Source organism: Erinaceus europaeus, chromosome 10 (genome assembly GCF_950295315.1).
Source record: "Erinaceus europaeus chromosome 10, mEriEur2.1, whole genome shotgun sequence".
Lineage (NCBI taxonomy): Eukaryota > Metazoa > Chordata > Mammalia > Eulipotyphla > Erinaceidae > Erinaceus > Erinaceus europaeus.
This window is the reverse complement of record NC_080171.1, coordinates 39884599-39904067: the sequence shown is the minus strand read 5'-3', so window position 1 is coordinate 39904067 and position 19469 is coordinate 39884599. Positions and strand designations below refer to the sequence as shown.

The following is a 19469-nucleotide window of genomic DNA, read 5'->3' as shown; positions in this document are numbered from 1 at the left end:
GCATCTCTTTGAAAAGACAGAATCAAAGCATTGAGAAATGCAGATGGCTCAAAGATAGCACACATGAATTGATATATGCCTTTTTGCTTCCCTGCACCACAGAAATTTCAAAAAAAGAAAAGAAAAACATTAGTTTTCACTGATGTAGTGGAAGGCATATCTAACACGGCACTTTATTTTTACCCTTGTTTATTTCTAAGGGAGCTTTTGAAATAGGCACAAATGAAAGATACTCATCTAGACTTTAGCAAATCAAAATCTATTGGAGAGAATGAGCATACTAAGTATCACAAGGCGATAGAAATGGTGAAAGGCTGGATAGAAATTAGAAGAAGTTGATGATGTGTATTCTAAGAAACAAATGAAATGGGAAATAGTCATTCTTCAACTTGCAATGGCTTGATTTCATACAAGTATAATCTTGACTCTTAAGCAGTACAGTAGCAACTACAACAGACCTCTCACTTGTGCCCTGATGTCTCTGATTCATGCTAAAATTAACTCATCTTCAACTCTCCAGAAAAGTTCAAATAAGGTAATATATATCCATACCCCTTAGCCTGCACAGAGAAAAAAGAACAATGCAGTATGACTAGGATGGCTGTGGGGGTGGGGAAGCAAGCCATGAATGAAAGCAGCAGTTTACCACCTGAAAGGTATTGCAGACCCTATGAATCTCTATTGTATACTCGCTTCAACCATGTATTTTCAATGTTATGGAAGAAAGTTAACTGTACTCTAGTCTGATTTTCCATCTTTGCCATTGCACAACACTGAAAAACTTTTAGAAACATTAATGACCTATTATTGGGAACATAGGGGCTGGGTGGTGGTACACCTGGCTGGGTGCACATGTTGTAATGTGCAAGGACCTGGGTTCAAGTCCCTGGTCCCCACCTGCAAAGGGAAAGCTTTGCTAGGGGTGAAGCAGTGTGATGGGTATCTCTCTGTCTCTCTACCTTCTCTATCTTCTTCCATCTCAATTTCCAGTTGTCTCTACCTTAAAAATAAATAAAGATAATTTAAAAAATTTAAAAAAACATTATTGGGAACATGTAGTATAGTAGATAACAATACTTTTCAAGTAAGAAAATAAGAACAAAGATTAGCAAGAGCTTTATGTCATAAATTGCTTTAAGAATTAAAGTTTTTTTTTGTTCAAATTACATAGTGAAACATTTCACACTTACTAGTACCCTGGCAATAATGACAGTAATCTTAAGAGAATCAGAGATTAATGCATTATTTGCTTCTTTATTTGTCTATAACTGTTTTATTAAAATATGTATAATTTATTAACCTGTATATGCATATATACATATTAGTCCATTATTGTTTACAGTTTTATACTATAATGTGTATGTATATTCAATTATCTCTTCTAAGTTTCAGAAAGTGTCTTAAGATTATAAACATGTAAAATAAATTCAAATAGGCCATTAGTTTGTTAAGCCATATTAGATGTAAATTAAATGGTAAATTTCATACTCAGGTGCATAGGTCAGAGCATAAATTAAGTATATTGTTTTTTTTTAAAAAATACATCTGAAACACAGTTTTGTCTCTCTTTTGAGTTTTGGTTTAAGTAAAATAATAAATATATTGGGTTGTTGTAAAAGTCATGGTACATTTTTCTGGTTTTCTATACAAAAATGTGCCATGATTTTTTTTTTTTTTGATAACCCAGTACTTATTGCTAGTTTCCCAGGTGCTTTCAAAGAAGGAGGAAATTGCATCTTAGGGACGAAGCACATCCAGTGGAGCACACATGTTACCATGCACAAGGATCTGGGTTCAAGCCCCCCATCCCTACCTGCGGTGCATGGGGGGGGTTCGTAATCAGTGAAACAGTGCTGCATATATCTCTCTTTCTATCTCTCTCCCTTTTTTCATCCCTGCCCCCATGTCTGTCTCTACTTAAAATAGTTTTTTTTTTTAAATCGAATCTTGTTCAGGTATCTAAATAGGCCGTGATGTTTTTCATTGCTGTATAATCTATTTTAAATCAACATCAAATTGTTGAGTTCAACTAAGATAAAAATTAAAAAAAAAACATAACTGGTACTTTATTTGGGGTAATGATCACTGTCATCTGAAGTGTGGGCTATTTAAATGTCAGTGAGCTAGTAGTAATTTGGGAACTCATTATAGCATGCTGCAATATGTGACATAACTGATAGTCAAAATATGTGTCAGCACTAGAGTGACAGCTTCTCTCTCTTCTAAGATGGTCCATACATTATGATATAATGCAATGTGCAGAAATCTTTATAAGAAATATTTTTAAGGATAGTTACTGTTCTTCACTTGTGAACAGTCACTATATGTTAATGATGAACATAGTACTGCATTTTATGAAGACAGAATCAAGTTAATGTTCTCAGTGTTCGATAGTAGAAAAGATAATTAATTCTTAGTACAGTGCATCTAAAACACCTGGGAGAATATTAACAAGTTGTTTTGATCATGGCTGGGTTAAAAGAACACCAAGAGAATGAGAAAACTTGATGAGCAGTAAATTTTCACTGGGCATTTTCTATACTGAACAACTAGTAGCTTAGAGTAGGATTTTAAAAAGCACAGGAGTGGAAGAACTTGAGGCTGTTGGTCCAGTGGGCTAAGAAAAGACTGAAACACCATCTTCAGTATATTAAAAGAAAAAGATAACCCTGAGGGCTAGCAATAGCTCACTTGGATAGCATGCTGCTTTGCCATGTGCATGCATTTGAGCTTGACCCTCACTGCTTTGAATGAACCTTCAATGCTGTGGTTCTCTTCTCTCTCCCAGAGAGAGAGAGAGAGAGAGAGAGAGAGAGAGAACCATGTGAATTACAGAAGCTATGCTTGACTATCTAGCTGTAGGCAATAGATATAACAAGGGAAAAATAGATGGCTATCTTTAAGAATTGCTACATGTATTTATGGATACCTGTAATTGAGATTACCTTGATGGGCCAGTTTTTAAAGTCTGATTGAAAAGGTTCTGGTTGTTGTGTACCCTATCCCCAATCCAGTGTATGTCAGAAGCACTTTAAATCTTCTTTTCATACTAAATTGTTTAGAATTCATAAGGACTAAAGCCCAGATGATATATTTGCCAGCTACAACTCATCAATTACATATGATATACATCACCATGGGAGCATGTTAGCAAAAAAAAAAATAGCAAAATAAGATTCACGGATTTTAAAATTACATATAGCTTATATGTACTAGAAAATATAAAATGAGATTTTTTCTTTACTAGTGAGGTAGTGATTTACAAGGTGGTCACACAATTATAATTTCTTTTTATATTTACTTACAAAAGAAATATATAAGTATAATTTATCTTCTCTGTGATAGGTGCCTGTGAACCACTCTTACCACCACTGTGTATTGGGTCCCAGTGTCCTTTCCACCCATTCTCACCTCCTTCCTTTGCAATCCTTGGTTCTGTTGCAGTGAACTATAATTAGTCTAAATATTAAAAGAAACAAGAGGCTATCAAAACTAATCAAGTCAATTTTTAAAAGATATGTTAAAAATTAATCATAATAAGTTAAATGACTAATGTGGTAAGTGGACTAATTAGCAGATTACTCATGGGTGAAGACAGGATACATGAAATATAGAAAATATGCCAGTTACTTCAAACACAACCTGGAGAGAGCAGGATGTGGAAAGTCTGAAAGTGATATAAAAGATTTATATAGTGTGAAAAGTAGTAATGCATGTTTAATTGTGATTTTAATAGGAGAAAATTGGAAAATGACATAAAGACAGTTGTCAAGTTGTCTAACTGAAATTTCTAACAAGTTTAACATTAAATTGCATGTTTAGAAATTCTTTTTTTTTATCTTTATTTGTATAGAGACAGCTGGAAATTGAGAGGGAAGGGGGTGATAGGAAAGGAGAGAGACAGAGAAACACCTGCAGCCCTGCTTCAACACTCACAAAGCTTTCCCCTTGCAGGTGGGGACCAGGGACTAAAACCCGGGTCCTTGCACACTGTAATGTGTGCTCAACCAGGTGTGCCACCACCTGGCCCTGCATGTTTATAAATTCTAAGATAGAACTTTTGAAGAATCCATAGATATCAAGAAAGATATATTACCAGAGCATTACTCTGATACATGCAATGCCAGGGATCAAAATTGGGACCTCTTACTTACAAGTTTTTCATGATAGCCATTGCACCACCTCCTGGGTCACATGTACAATACCTTAATGAATGTAATAGAATAAGAAACCCAAAGGAAAGATCTGAAGACCTTCCAAAGGAAACTAGATAATTGAAACTAGATTGCTAAGATAATTGATTTCTCCCCAGAAACTCTGTGGATGTCAAAATATAGTAGGCTGGCATCTTTGAAATGCTAGTAAGCTAGCATTCTACGTCCAATTAAATGATCAAGAACAGTTAATTGAAATACTAGAAAAAACTAGAGACATTAACAAAACCATCTTTCTCCTTTTTTAAGTAAATAAATATTTAATAATTTAACTCAAAGTGAAAGAAATATTGATAGAATAGCAAAGAATATTAGTAAATCTTTAATATGACAATTCTAACATAATGAATTTGTAGACAAATATTAGAGAATATATATTGTTTCAAGCAGACAGAACATTTATAAAAGTTGATCACATACTAGTCTACTACTGGTTTCAGAAAACTTTGTTACCTCATTTTTTATGCAGCACCATGGAATAAACTTAGGGCCTTGTGCATGTGCTATACCAGTGAGCAAACTTTCCAGGCCCATTTTTGTTGTTGTTGTTGTTTGTTTTGTTTTGTTTTGTTTTCATTTAGAGACAGGGAGAGAGAGATTACAGCACTGCTCTATCATCTATGGTGCCAGGATTCAAACCCAGAGCCTCACATATGGTAAGGCATGCATTGTACTAAGTGAGCTATTTTCTGGACACTATACAAATTATATTCTCACTTGATAATCTGTATGATAATACATTCATACAGAAAACTAATATCCTACATGCATTTGCAATAACTCATAGGTCAAAGAATAAGCTAGAGTAGAATTAAGTTATGGAATCTTTATGATCTGTTAGCACATGCAGTTACTAGTCATCTATGCAATGAGATACAAGAAAAAAAACTTATAAAAAGAATTTAACATTTTAATTAATATAGCTTATACCATGAAGTGATATGCAATAAAAATCCTGTGAATAATTACTAGAATCAGTAGAAATTAGTATCTTAGGAAAGTTGAATCGTATGAGAAATATTTTTTATTTTTAAAAATTAATTGTCTTATGATTAATATGATGTAATTCAATATTTGAAAGACAAGTTAATTGCAAGTACATCAAAATCAAATATAAAATATAGTGCTTTGTAGTAGTCTCTGTACTACAGTTTTTATGAGATTAAATTATATTACTTTGATCTGCTGTAAACTTACCATGAACCATGCATTCTGCTATGCATGCTATCTCCTGGTTCTGCTGTGAACAGTTTGAAAACAGATTCTGTCCTCTTGAATCCACTAATTTTACTTCTTGGGACTTGTACTGATGTAAAGCTATTATTTATATTAATGACCATATTAATATCTGTGAAAAATTTGGTAACTTTCCAGTTACAGAATTTATAATGCTTTTGATATGTGTATGTGACTTTTAAAAAAGACAATGAAATAGTAAACAGATGATATTAATATGTAAGTTATATTTATACATTATAGATTAATATTAAGGATATGTATAACATTTTCAGATGGAAAAATATGATACTAATATAATATCTCTGTGTATATAACTACCAGTTATGAAGGATAAGTTGTTAGTAGCACAGACAGTAGTTTCACTCCATGTTAACTTTTAAAAAATATTTATTTTTTTTTTTTCTCTTTTGTTGCCCTTGTTTTATTGTTGTAGTTATTATTGTTGTTGTTATTGATGTCATTGTTGTTGGATAGAACAGAGAGAAATGAAGAGAGGAGGGGAAGACAGAGGGGGAGAGAAAGATAGACACTTGCAGACCTACTTCACAACTTATGAAGCGACTCCCCTACAGATGGGAAGCAGGGGGCTGGAACCAGGATCCTTACGCTGGTCGTTGTGCTTTGCACCACGTGCATTTAACTTGCTGCACTGCCACAGGACTCCCTGTATGTTAATTTTGGTTTAAGGTACTTATTGCTATAATATTTTTTAAAGGATGAAATTTAAGCAGGCCTGGTTTTAGTCACTGTTTTGCTGATTTGGACAGATCATTTTCTATCCTGGAATCTTCTCATGTGCTCTTACATCTATAAGTGAGGATGGTGGTGTTGAGACTTCAACCATTGTGGCAAATATACTGTTATGGTCATTAATGTTTACAGTTTACTTTGAATTTTCAGTGTATTGTTTGAGGCTCTTCTTTTAAAAGAGATTGTCCTTTGAACTGGCAATCTCTTTGCTTTCTTTGGATAAGTTCTTAGAAGGCCATTCAGTTAAAAGATTTTTCTGATTAAACTGATATTGAGGCAAGAGATAATAAAATATCTTTCAGAGAGGTAAAGGGGCCACATTGTAGGAAAGAGGTGAAAATGTGAAACAAATTTTGATAATATATTTTATTAAATAAAATATTTTGCCATGTAATCAATATAAAATAATTATGAATGTAATCTTAAAACATTTTTTTCATATCAGAGCCCCGCCCCACTAGGGAAAGAGAGACATGCTGGGAGTATGGAACGACCTGCCAGCACCCATGTTCAGCGGGGAAGCACTTACAGAAGCCAGACCTTCCACTTTCTGTACCCCATAATGACCCTGGATCCATACTCCCAGAGTGATAAAGAATAGGAAAGCTATAAGGAAAGGGGGTGGGATACAGAGTTCTGGTGATGGGAATTATGTGGAGTTGTACCGCTCTTATCCTATGGTTTTTGTCTGTGTTTCTTTTTATAATTAAATTTTTTTAAGTCCATAGTTTATAGGACATCCTTTTCTTAATGTTATTTTATTTATTTATGTTTCCACATCACCTGTTCATACTGAGTTTCAATTGTTTTTTTTTATTTTTGTTTATAAAATGGAAATATTGACAATACCATAGGATAAGAGAGGTACAGTTCTACACAGTTCCCACCACCAGAAATCCGTATCCCATCCTTGCCCTTAATAGCTTTCCTAATCTTTATCCCTCTGGGAGTATGGACCCAAGGTCATTGTGGGATGCAGAAGGTGGAAGGTCTGGCTTCTGTATGTGCTTCCCTGGTGAACATGGGTGTTGGCAGGTCGATTCATACTCCCAGCCTCTCTCTCTTTCCCTAGTGTGGTGGGGCTCTGGAGAGGCAGGGCTCCAGGACACATGGAGTCAGGAAGTCAGGTTGGCATCATGGTAGCATCTGGAACCTGGTGGCAGAATAATGAAGCTAAAGGTTGACATTTCACGTCTGACGTCTCTGGACAGTCTGAAGTGAAACATGCCGAGGTGGTACTGGTTGCATTGATTAGGTTGGGATCAGCAGACTAAAATCTGAGCAGAAATAAATAACATCAAAAATAAGAGAAACAAACAAAAGTTTCACTGTTTTTTTTCAAGTAGAGAAACAGAGCAAGAGATAGACCAATATTTCCCTGCACATCTCATTTGAGATGATAAATTTTCATTGGAGATTTTTGCTCTATATTTACATTTATAGTTTAAAAAGTAGACTGAGTTTGGAGTAAGGCACCAAAGTAAAAATCTCTGGGTGGAGGGTGAGAGTTGATGTTCAGCTTCACTGGGGTGGGCAGGGGGGATCCCGACACAGTCCTTTGGTGGTGGGAATGGTGTTGATGTACACTCCTATTAACTTATAGTCTCATAAACATATGACTGTAAAAAAGTACAATCTCATGCTCCATTGTTCAATTTTCTAAATCTGAGTAATATTTTGAACCTTATTTTAAAAATGGTATTTTATTCATATTATGAGAGAGGCAAACTACAACATCACTTATATGCAGTATGGTTAAATCTGGGTCACCAGGCATGCAAATCTTGTGCTCTACTCATTTTGTCACCTCCTGGCCACAAGCACTAGTTTTCAGTTTCAATTAAAATGACATAAATATGAAGCCACAGATGAAGTCTTCTCTTCAGCCTTATTTCAAGATTCAAATAACTATATATGACTGGTAGTTACCATATTGAACTGCGAAAGTTGAGAGAATACAAAGAAACACTCAATTCAGTTTTTGCCTCCCAGGAGATTGTCAAGTTGGAAAAGAGTTCCAAATGAGAATATAATGAAGTGCTATAAGTCAGTAGTGGACAGACTATGTGCTACTTGGGTCGAAGTTCCAGAAACATCCACAGCTTGATCCATTCCTCCCTGCTTTGAAGTTGGAGTGGTGGCAACAATGTGTTGCGCTTGTGTGAGGCAGTGTCTTGTTTTCGAAAGTGTATGTGCTCTTCTTACAGGCATGGGACCCGCTGTGCTGGAGAAGTGGCAGCTGCAGCAAACAACTCGCACTGCACAGTTGGAATTGCTTTCAATGCCAAGATTGGAGGTATGTGAAGCAAGCTTACATGGATAAAGAAATGACCCAGGAGCTCTTGGGCTAACTGCTTTTCTGCACCCTTTTTGAACTAAAGACAGACATATGTTTGCATAACAGTGTTCAGCTACTGCTGATAGCAAAATGACCAGAGGAACATGCTATAAGAAATGCAGTGAAAAGGCTTCTCATGCTGTACCTCTACAGTGTTGCAAAGACAGACATTTCATTCAAAGAGGCATGAGAAAAAATGTCCAGTAGTGGAGAGAGGCCAAACTATACAGTCAGTGCTTGGAACAGAAAAAAACAGACACTGAATTGGCAATATAAACACTGGGCTATGATTCCTCTATGGAAAGGAGCATTGTGAAATTCTAGCCAAGCAGAACAATGTTTTCCCTTCCCTTATACCTTACAGAAAGTTCTTTTTTAATTGCAAATTAAATGATAAAATCTTTCCTCCTGTGCTCCTATAATGAGCAGTGTGGTTTCTAATGACAGCCTCAGATCACATGCATATACGTGTACATTTTCGCAAACTGACTGCTTTACTGCAAAGACTCAACTAACATGCTGTAAAACTCAAGGCATTAAAGGAATCAAAGACTCACTACATATTCATAGTTGCCTTTATTAACTTTAACCTAGTGCTGCAGTTACGTACCAATGGAAAGAGATGATAAAGATCTTCACAGTCAAATGCAATGTCTACTGGGATACTTTTGGGGGAAATATAACGAACATTTTCATTATTTCTTATAAAAATCTTAAAGGATAGAGTGTCCTATCTGTCATCTTCTTTCAAAAGGTTGAGCATACTATTTAGATATGAACTAAATTTGGCAGATATTAAAAGTTGTTCAGTGGCATATTTCACCAAAGTAAAAGACTCTGGGGTTTGTGTGTTGGGGGGGGGGGGGAGTACACAGATCCAAAAAGGATGATAAAGGACCTAGTGGAGGTTGTATTGTTATATGGAAAACAAATGTTATGCATGTAGAAACTATTGTATTTACTGTCAAATGTAAAACATTAATTCCCCAATAAAGAATTTTTTTAAAAAAGTTGTTTGGTAGAGGTTAGAGATTTTGCAATGCTGTCTATATCTATAGATCATATGCTTTGTGATGAGTAGTCAGACTTTTTAAAAAAAAAATTTATTTATAAAAAGGAAACATCGACCAAACCATAGGATAAGAGGGGTATAACTTCACACAATTCCTACCACCAGATCTCCGTATCCCCTCCCCTCCCCTGATAGCTTTCCTATTCTTTAACCCTCTGGGAGCATGGACCCAATAGTCAGACATTTTTTAAGGCATAAAAAAGATATAGTTACTCCCAAAATTCCCCCCTCAAACCCCACAGTATCTCAGGCTGCCTGATTTGGAGTATCATTCAGTCCCACTTATTAGTAACTATAAAATCTATAGAAAATATAAATATAATTATGGAATAAGATTTACCTGTGGAGTAAACTTGGTCTCTAAGGATATAATTTTGAAATAATTCACTGTCTAAGTGACAAAAATTCAGCATAAACCAGAGAAATATATTTACTTATAATTAGATGCCTTGTTATTGTGAGTCTCAAAGATAAAAGAAAAATCTAACTTTGGAAACAGATTTTATTTTTAATATATTATAGAGTCAATTTTGGAAAATGATGGTTGATAATAAATTGCTGTCTGGTGGGAATTTTAAAAAATATTTTATTTATTTATTTATTAATGAGAATGATAGGAGGAGAGAAAGAATCAGACATCACATTGAAACATGTGCTGCCGGGGGCTGAACTCAGGACCTCGTGCTTGAGTGTTCAGTGCTTTATCTATTGTGCCACTTCCCAGATCACCTGGTAGGAATATTCTTACTGAAGATTAATGACTAAACATGGTTCAAGCCCTTTGATGATCACTTAATGTCTAACATTCACCATAAGCATTTTCATGTATTATTTTCCTTACAAATAACTTGGCAGTGAAATAGTGTATCATCTTTACAGATTAGAGGAATAATATTAAATATTGAAGAAATTAGATCAACTTAAATTGGCAGCTTTCCAAATTTTGTAAAATTGGTAAGGGTACAATGTTCTGTACCAATTATGAACACTAGTCATCCAAGGAAGAAGAAATGAGGGAAGATAAATTGTTTGAGGCTCTCTTTGTCAAGTTTTTATTTATTATAGGGTTGAGGAGAAACAAGATTTCCTCCTTCTAAACTAGGGGATTAAAAATAAATTATTTTGTGTGCAGTGCCACTGCTGTTCTCCCCAGGTTGCTTCAGAAAATTCTTCATTACTCGGACTGGATGGTGGCACACCCAGTAGAATGGGAATTTATCTTTTATAGTGTACAAGGATGTTGGTTCAAGCTCTTGCTCCACACCTGTAGGAGCAAAGCTTCACAAATGACAAAGCACTGCTACAGACCTCTGTTCTGGAGAAAATAAATTGCTTAGTGTTTCATAAAAGGTTGTTCTTTTTCTCAAAACTGTTGTAACTGGAGTTATGTTTTTAGCTATAGGACTATTATATAACAAAACCTTTGTGATTAAGCTCCTACCCATTTCTATCTTGAAGGAGTCCGAATGCTGGATGGAGATGTCACTGATATGGTTGAAGCCAAATCAGTCAGCTTCAACCCCCAGCATGTGCACATTTACAGTGCCAGCTGGGGCCCTGATGATGATGGCAAGACTGTGGATGGACCAGCTCCGCTCACCCGACAGGCCTTTGAAAATGGCGTGAGAATGGTAGGTTTTAGAAGGTCCTCACTCAGTCTCTGTAGATAGGTGACCATTTTCATAGGAAGACACCCCTGAAGTTGTGAGTTTTCTGTCCTCTAGCTCTTCAGCTCTGTTTTTGAGAGAAATGGATGGAGTCATAAGTTGAGCCAAAGGATATGTTAATGGGAAGAAGTACCAAATGCTTGGCACTGTATATTATGTCCATTCTGTAAGAAAAGTAGGAAATACTTAATCACTGATAAGCACAGAGGTTTGCTCAGAAGCCGCAATTTATTCAGAGGGAATAGATTATTGTTAGTCATATTTGAAGAAATAAATGTATGGGACTATGAGATTGAAGAGAAATGAGATGACAAAATTCTTCAATGGGTTTTGATGAATAGATGAACAAAGGCTGTAGGTATGTCCCCTCATGTATTCCCTTTCTGAGTTTCAACTCTTTGCTAAGACATGTGTCTATATATTTTTCAAAAGTTCCCTAACCAGGCTGATTAACCAATCATTATTTTCTTTGATTTTTTTCTTTTAAAATTTACTAACATCCACCCCTCCAAAATGATCAAATAATCAAATGATGTCCAATTAATTTCTAACCAATTATATTTAACCACTTAGCTTCAACTACAAGGTACCATCCAAACTAGTAATAGCTGTATTCAACTTCTTTTTTTTTTTTTTTAATTTTTTATTTAAGAAAGGATTAGTGAACAAAGGCATAAGATAGGAGGGGTACAACTCCACACAATTCCCACCACCCAATCCCCATAACCCACCCTCTCCCATGATAGCCTTCCCATTCTCTAGCCCTCTGGGAGCATGGACCCAGGGTCGTTGAGGGTTGCAGAAGGTAGAGGGTCTGGTTTCTGTAATTGCTTCCCCGCTGAACATGGGCGTTGACTGGTCGGTCCATACTCCCAGTCTGCCTCTCTCTTTCCCTAGTAAGGTGTGTCTCTGGGGAATCTGAGCTCCAGGACACATTGGTAGGGTCTTCAATCCAGGGAAGCCTAGCCAGCATCCTGGTGGCATCTGGAACCTGGTGATTGAAAAGAGAGTTAACATACAAAGCCAAACAATTTGTTGAGCAATCATGGATCCCAAGTTTGGAATAGTGGAGAGGAAGTGTTAGGGAGGTACTCACTGCAAACTCTAGTGTAATCCTGCTTTCAGGTATATATTTTGCAGTAGTTTATGGATACGTGTGAACATAAGCTCTCTCTCACAGAAACTGTTGTATGTCTAGGTTATGGGACTTTGTTAGAAAGTGAACTACCTGAGATGAAATTAGAGTGTACTATAAAAGGAAAGGTCTCACCCAAGTAATGAAGCTGAAGGGTTGTCATTCCACACGTGAAGTCTCTGGATACATTCTGAGGTGAAGCATGTTGAGATGGCAATCGTTGCTTTGGTTAGGTTGTGATCGGCGGATGCAATATTATTTGGTATGGATTGGGAGATGCATACGGGAAAGTGAGCCCTATCCAAGGGTGCCAGGACTGGGGGAAGTAGGGGCTCTATAGTGAAGATGTGAGGTTCCTGCTGTCTTAGGGTTCAAAAAGACAATAGTTAATATTATCATCACATTATTTGTTAATTGGGTTAACTTTGAAAAGTCCCTTTGTTATGGTTTGCTGTACAGTACCCAGTATCTTGTATATAGCTGTGCTATTGGAAGCTTCTAATCTACTTGGTCTAGGCTTTTGAGAGAGTCCGCATATCAAATACGTAGCCTATCTATTAAAAAGATTCAGTTTGTCTTTTGAGAACCTTTGAGACATACAATTGATTTCCCCCTCTCATATTAATTAACTACTGATTTATATGTCTACATTTTGCTAGGAGTGTACATAAACACCATTCCCATCACCAAAGGACCGTGACCCATCCCTCCCGCCCACTCCCACCCCCCACTGGCCCAGGAAGCTACATGTCTACCCCTCACCACTGGGTTTTTACTTTGGTGCCCTACTTACAATTTGATCAGGTCCTGCTTTTAGTTTCCCTTTCAGATCTTCTAAGTCAGCTTCTGTTGATGAGTGGGATCATCCCATACTCATCTTTAACTTTCTGACTTAGTTCACTTAACATAATTCCTTCTAGCTCTGTCCAAGATGGGTCAGAGAAGGTGGGTTCATTGTTCTTGATAGCTGCATAGTATTCCATTGTGTATATATACCACAGCTTTCTCAGCCATTCATCTGTTGTTGGGCACCTGGGTTGCTTCCAGGTTTTAGCTATTATGAATTGTGCTGCTATGAACATAGGAGTACACACCTCTTTTTGGTTGGGTGTTATGGAGTCCTTGGGGTATAGCCCCAGGAGAGGAATTATTGGGTCATATGGAAGGTCCATGTCTAGCCTTCTGAGAGTTTTCCAGACTGCTCTCCACAGAGGCTGTACCAATTTACATTCCCACCAGCAATGTAAAAGGGTTCCTCTGTCCCCACATCCTCTCCAGCATTTGTTGCTGCTGTCCTTTTTGAGGTATGCCATTCTTGCAGGAGTGAGGTGGTATCTTAGTGTTGTCTTAATTTGCATTTCTCTGACAATCAGTGACCTAGAGCAGTTTTTCATATGTTTGTTAGCCTTTTGGATCTCCTCTGTGGTGAATGTTTTGTTCATTTCTTCTGCCCATTTTTGGATGGGGTCATTTGCTTTTTTGTTGCTAAGTTTGCTGAGCTCTTTATATATTTTGGTGATTAGTTTCTTGTCTGATGTCTGGCATGTGAAGATCTTCTCCCATTCTGTGAGGGGTCTCTCTGTTTGTTTAATAGTTTCTTTGGATGTGCAGAAGCTTTTCAATTTGATGTAGTCCCATTGGTTTGTTTCTGCTTTGGTCTTCCTTGCAATTGGGTTTGATTCATCAAAGATGTCCTTGAGGTGTAGATGGAAAAGTGTTTTACCAATGTTTTCCTCTAAGTATTTGATTGTTTCTGGTCTGACATCTAGGTCTTTGATCCATTTGGAGTTGATTTTTGTTTCTGGTGAGATAAAGTGGTTCAATTTCATTCTTCTGCATGTTTCAACCCAGTTTTCCCAGCACCATTTATTGAAGAGAGCCTCCTTTTTCCATTTAATCCTTTGGGCCCCCTTATCAAAGATTAGATGCCCATAGGTGTTGGGATTTACTTCTGGGCTTTCAATTCTGTTCCACTGGTCTGTGTGCCTATTTTTGTTCCAGTACCATGCTGTTTTGATGATGATGGCTTTATAATATAGTTTAAGGTCTGGGAGTGTGATGCCTCCATTTCTGTTTCTTTTCCTTAGGATGTTTTTGGCAATTCTAGGTGTTTTCAGGTTCCAGATAAATGATTGTAGTGTTTGTTCTATTCTCTTAAAGAAGCTTGGTGGAACTTTGATGGGTATTGCATTAAATTTGTATATGGCTCTGGGGAGAATGTTCATTTTGATGATATTTATTCTTCCAATCCATGAGCATGGGATATCTTTCCATTTCTTGGTATCAGTTTCTATCTCCTTGAGTAGCGACTCATAGTTTTCAGCATACAAGTCTTTCACTTCTTTGGTCAACTTTATTCCTAGGTATTTGATTGATTTTGCTGAAACAGTAAATGGGAGTGATTTCTGGATGTCTTCTTCTTCAGATTTAGTGTTTGCATAAAGAAATGCCACTGATTTTTGTACATTGATTTTGTAGCCTGATACCTTGCTATATTGCCTAACAACTTCCAGTAATTTTCTACTGGATTCTTTAGGTCTTTCTATGTATATTATCATATCATCTGCAAATAGTGAGAGCTTGACTTCTTCCCTTCCAATCTGTATCCCTTTGATTTCTTTCTCTTGCCTGATTGCTATGGCAAGAACTTCCAATACTATGTTGAAGAGTAACGGTGACAGTGGGCAGCCCTGTCTAGTCCCTGATCTGAGGGGGAATGCTTTCAGCTTCTCTCCATTGAGTATGATGTTGGCTGTAGGTTTGCTATATATAGACTCCACTATCTTGAGGAATTTCCCATCTATTCCCATTTTTTGTAGAGTTTTGAGCATGAATGGGTGTTGGATTTTGTCAAAGGCTTTCTCTGCATCTATTGAGATAATCATGTGGTTTTTGGCTTTGCTTTTATTGATGTGATGAATGACATTGATTGATTTACGGATGTTGAACCAGCCTTGCATTCCTGGGATGAATCCCACTTGGTCATGATGAACAATCTTTTTGATGTGTTGCTGTATCCGGTTGGCCAAGATCTTGTTTAATATTTTGGCATCTATGTTCATCAGAGATATTGGTCTGTAGTTTTCCTTTTTTGTTCTGTCCCTATCAGCTTTTGGTATCAGGGTGATGTTGGCTTCATAAAAGGTGGAAGGGAGTATTCCTGTTTCTTCAATCTTATGAAATAGCTTAAGAAGTATGGGTATTAACTGTTTCCTGAAAGTTTTGTAGAATTCGTTTGTGAAGCCATCTGGTCCAGGACTTTTGTTGTTGGGGAGATTCTTAATAACGGTTTCAATTTCTTTGTCTGTGATTGGTGCATTTAGATTTTGTAGTTCTTCTTGGTTCAGTTTTTGAAGTGCATAGGTTTCTAGGAATTGTTCCATTTCTTCCAGATTCTCTAGCTTGGTGGCATATAGTTCTTTATAGAAGTTTCGCAGAATTCTCTGGATTTCTGTGGTGTCAGTTGTGATATCTCCTGTATCGTTTACAATTCTATTAATTTGAGTCTTCTCTCTTTTTTGTTTGGTGAGTCTGGCTAGGGGTTTGTCAATTTTGTTTAATCTTTCAAAGAACCAACATTTGGCTTCATTGATCTTTTGTATGGTTCTTTTATTTTCGATGTTGTTTATTTCTGCTCTAACTTTAGTGATTTCTGTCCTTCTGGTTGCTTTAGGGTTCCTTTGTTCCTCTTCCTCTAAGTCCTTGAGGTGTGTAGTAAGTTCGTTCATTTGGGCTTCTTCTTGGTGTTTAATATGTGATTGTATAGCTATAAGTTTCCCTCTCAGTACTGCTTTAGCTGTGTCCCAAATATTTTGATAGGTTGTGTCTTCATTTTCATTAGTTTCCAGGAACATTTGAATTTCCTGTTTGAGTGAGTGTCTGACCCAGTGGTTCTTAAGGAGCATGTTGTTTAGTTTCCAAATTCTATGTCTTTTAATAATTTTCCGTTTGTTGTTAAAAGTTAGTTTTACTCCACTGTGGTCTGAGAAGATACTTGGGATGATTTCAATGCTCTTGAATTTATTGATGCTGTCTTTGTGGCCTAACATGTGGTCTATCCTTGAGTATGTGTTGTGTGGATTTGAAAAGAAGGTGTATTCCAGTTTTTTGGGGTGGAGGAGTCTGAAAATGTCCAAGAGGTCTAGTCTGTCAATCTCTTCATTCAATTCTCTTGTATCTTTATTGGTTCTCTGCTTTGTTGATCTGTCTAAGTGTGAGAGTGGGGTATTGAAGTCTCCCACTATTATTGTATTACTATTGATGTATTTTTGAAATTCTTTCAATAGGTGTTTAATGTATTTAGATGGTCCCTCGTTGGGTGCATAGATGTTAATAATTGTTAAGTCTTCTTGGCTGATTGATCCTCTAATCATTATGTAATGTCCTTGCCTATCTTTTATTACTTTATTTAATTTAAAATCTATCGTGTCTGAGATGAGAATGGCTGTTCCTGCCCTTTTTTGTGGACCGTTAGCCTGTATGATAGTTTTCCATCCTTTCACTTTAAGTCTGTGTTTATCTTGTTGTGACAGATGGGATTCTTGCAAGCAGCATATGGTTGGGTTATGTTTTCTGATCCATCCCCCCACCCTGTGCCTTTTGATGGGTGAGTTTAAGCCATTGACATTTATTGATATTATGGATTTAATGTATTGTAGTGCCATTGTTCTAAAAATCAATTTGTTTACTCTGACATATTGCAAGTATTATAGTGATGTTCTTGTTTATAAGAGGTCTTTTAGTACCTCTTTCAGGGCCGGCTTGGTGATAGTTGCCTCCTTTAACTGTTGTTTGTCTAAGAAGGTTTTGATCCCTCCATCTAGCTTGAATGAAAGTCTAGCAGGATATATGATCCTTGGTTGAAACCCTTTTTCATTCAGGGCTCGATAGATATCTTGCCACTCCCTTCTGGCTTTTAGAGTTTGAGTTGAGAAATCTGCAGAAAGTCTTATGGGTTTTCCCCTGTATGTGACTTTTTGTTTCTCTCTTGCAGCCTTTAGGATCCTTTCTTTATCCTTACTTCTTCTCATCGTGACTGTGATGTGTCTTGGTGTTTTCAGGTCTGGGTTGATTCTGTTTGGTACTCTCTGGGCCTCTTGCACCTTGATATCCTTTCTGTTATTCAGGTCTGGGAAATTTTCTTGTATTATTTCCTCTAGAATGTTTGCTTCCCCTTCCTCTCTTTCTTCCTCTGGCAGGCCAATTATACGAATGTTACTTCTTTTGAGATCATCCCATATGTCTCTGTTGTTGTTTTCAGTGTCTCTCAATCTCTTTTTAAGCTCTTTCACCTCTTTCTTAGTTTTCTCTAACTCATCCTCTGTCTGACTAATTCTGTTTTCTGCTTCTGTTAGTCTGCTTTCCCTTGCCTCAGTTTCTTTCTTCATTACAGCTATTTCAGCTTTCAGTTCTCTAATTGTCTCAAGAAAATCAGTATTTTCCTTGGGGGTCTCAACTGTTGTTTCCCTAATACTGCCATTTCTTTCCTCCAATGTTGTTTTCATTTCTGTGATTAATAAGTTTATTATTGCTTGCATACTTTTCTTATCTATGGTTACTTCTGACTGATTTGTGGTTTCTTCTGGGCTCTTGTCTTCATTCATTGGGGTAGCAGTTTTATTTGTTTTTAATCTACCCATTTTTTTTTTAATTTATGTGTTTCTCTCTTTTTTTTTTTTTTTTTTTAATGCTCTGTTGTTCCTCAGTTGTTGTGTTTTGAGCACAAGTAACACTGTACTAAATACCTTTATGACAATTGCACTCACCAACCTCCGGAATAACAGTAGCAACTGAAGTAAGTATTGAAGGAGTTTAATCGTTACCAGTTAGCCAAACAATTTCTCCAGTCCATGAAAAAATAGTAACCAAATCCCAGTGAAGAAAGAGAAAAGGAAGAGAGGATAGCAAGAATAGACAGTTATGCAAATCTACTATCCAGTGTATATTCTAGGGGTAACAAGAGTGTAAAGGGAACTAGAGCAGAGATAGACACATAGAGAGTCCACTCTGGGTCAGATTTCTTCCCCAAAGTAATTCACAAATTCAGAAAGGCAAAGAAGAAAGAAGTGTATGACAAGATTAAAAAAAAAAAAAAAGAGAGAGAGAGAGATAAGAGAGAGAAAAGGGAGAAGATGAGAAGAAGAGTTGTAATTAAAGAGCAGTGCGAGGAACTTCCCAAATGTGTATCAGTGAATTAAAAAAAAAAAAAAAAAAACCCTGTTTGATGGTATGGGGTATCCTGCTAGTAGCTGGTCCCAGGCACTGCTTACGGGGGGGGGGGGGGGGGGGGGCGGCGGGAAGGATGTATGCTTGAAAATTAAAAGGAAGAAAAAAGAATTTTTTCCCCTACTCTAATTCTTAACCCAAATTAAGTTATAGACACATCCTTGGTATGATCGCTATGGCCCCTTATTGGCTGGCCTGCTAAAGGCAGAAAATCCTATTGTTTACACGAGATGTGTCCGGAGCTCAAAGGCTAGCCGCTTCTCAATCGCCATCTTCCGGGAAACCCCGCCCTCCAGACTTTTTTAAAGGATTTCTCAAAAATGAAAACTAGCTCCAAGTCCTTTGATCCAATGAGAGCTATACTCAAGAAGTCTTTGGATCCACCCTCAGGGTCGCGGTGGACCCTCGCGACTCCCAAGAGAAAGCCCCCGAGCTAAAGTGCTCTCTCCGGGTCCTCTGCCCGCCACGCTCTGCAACCGGCTGAGGAGCAGCCTTCCCGGGCGGGCGGAGGACAATGCCCAGCGCACTCGCCTTGCCTGGCGCCACCTGGGAATTCTGGCGCCCCGCTAGTCCGTGTCACCTTTGTTCTAATTGTTAACCCAAATTAAACTGTAATCACTTCTTTGGTGCCTCCCCCTTATTGACTGGCCTGCTAAAGGCAGAAAATCCTACCGTTGCAGATGATGCTATCAGAGCACTCGCTGTTAGCGATTTCTCAGGGCGCCATCTTCCCCAGGATCTCGCTGCCACCCCTGTATTCAACTTCTATCTTGTACTCCCTATCCTTATTTTCTTACTGTTGATGCAGATAGTCTTTATCATATTATAA

General features: G+C 37.2%; 1 protein-coding gene across 1 annotated transcript in view; it reads left to right on the top strand.

Moving 5' to 3' along the window:
* The window catches only part of PCSK5 (proprotein convertase subtilisin/kexin type 5), a 357422-nt gene that overhangs the window by 202057 nt on the left and 135896 nt on the right, over positions 1 to 19469 (top strand). The window contains exons 6-7 of the mRNA XM_007536380.3: positions 8411 to 8499; positions 11072 to 11244. Of these exons, the coding sequence (XP_007536442.1) occupies positions 8411 to 8499; positions 11072 to 11244 (262 nt within the window). The remainder of the gene's footprint in view (positions 1 to 8410; positions 8500 to 11071; positions 11245 to 19469) is intronic.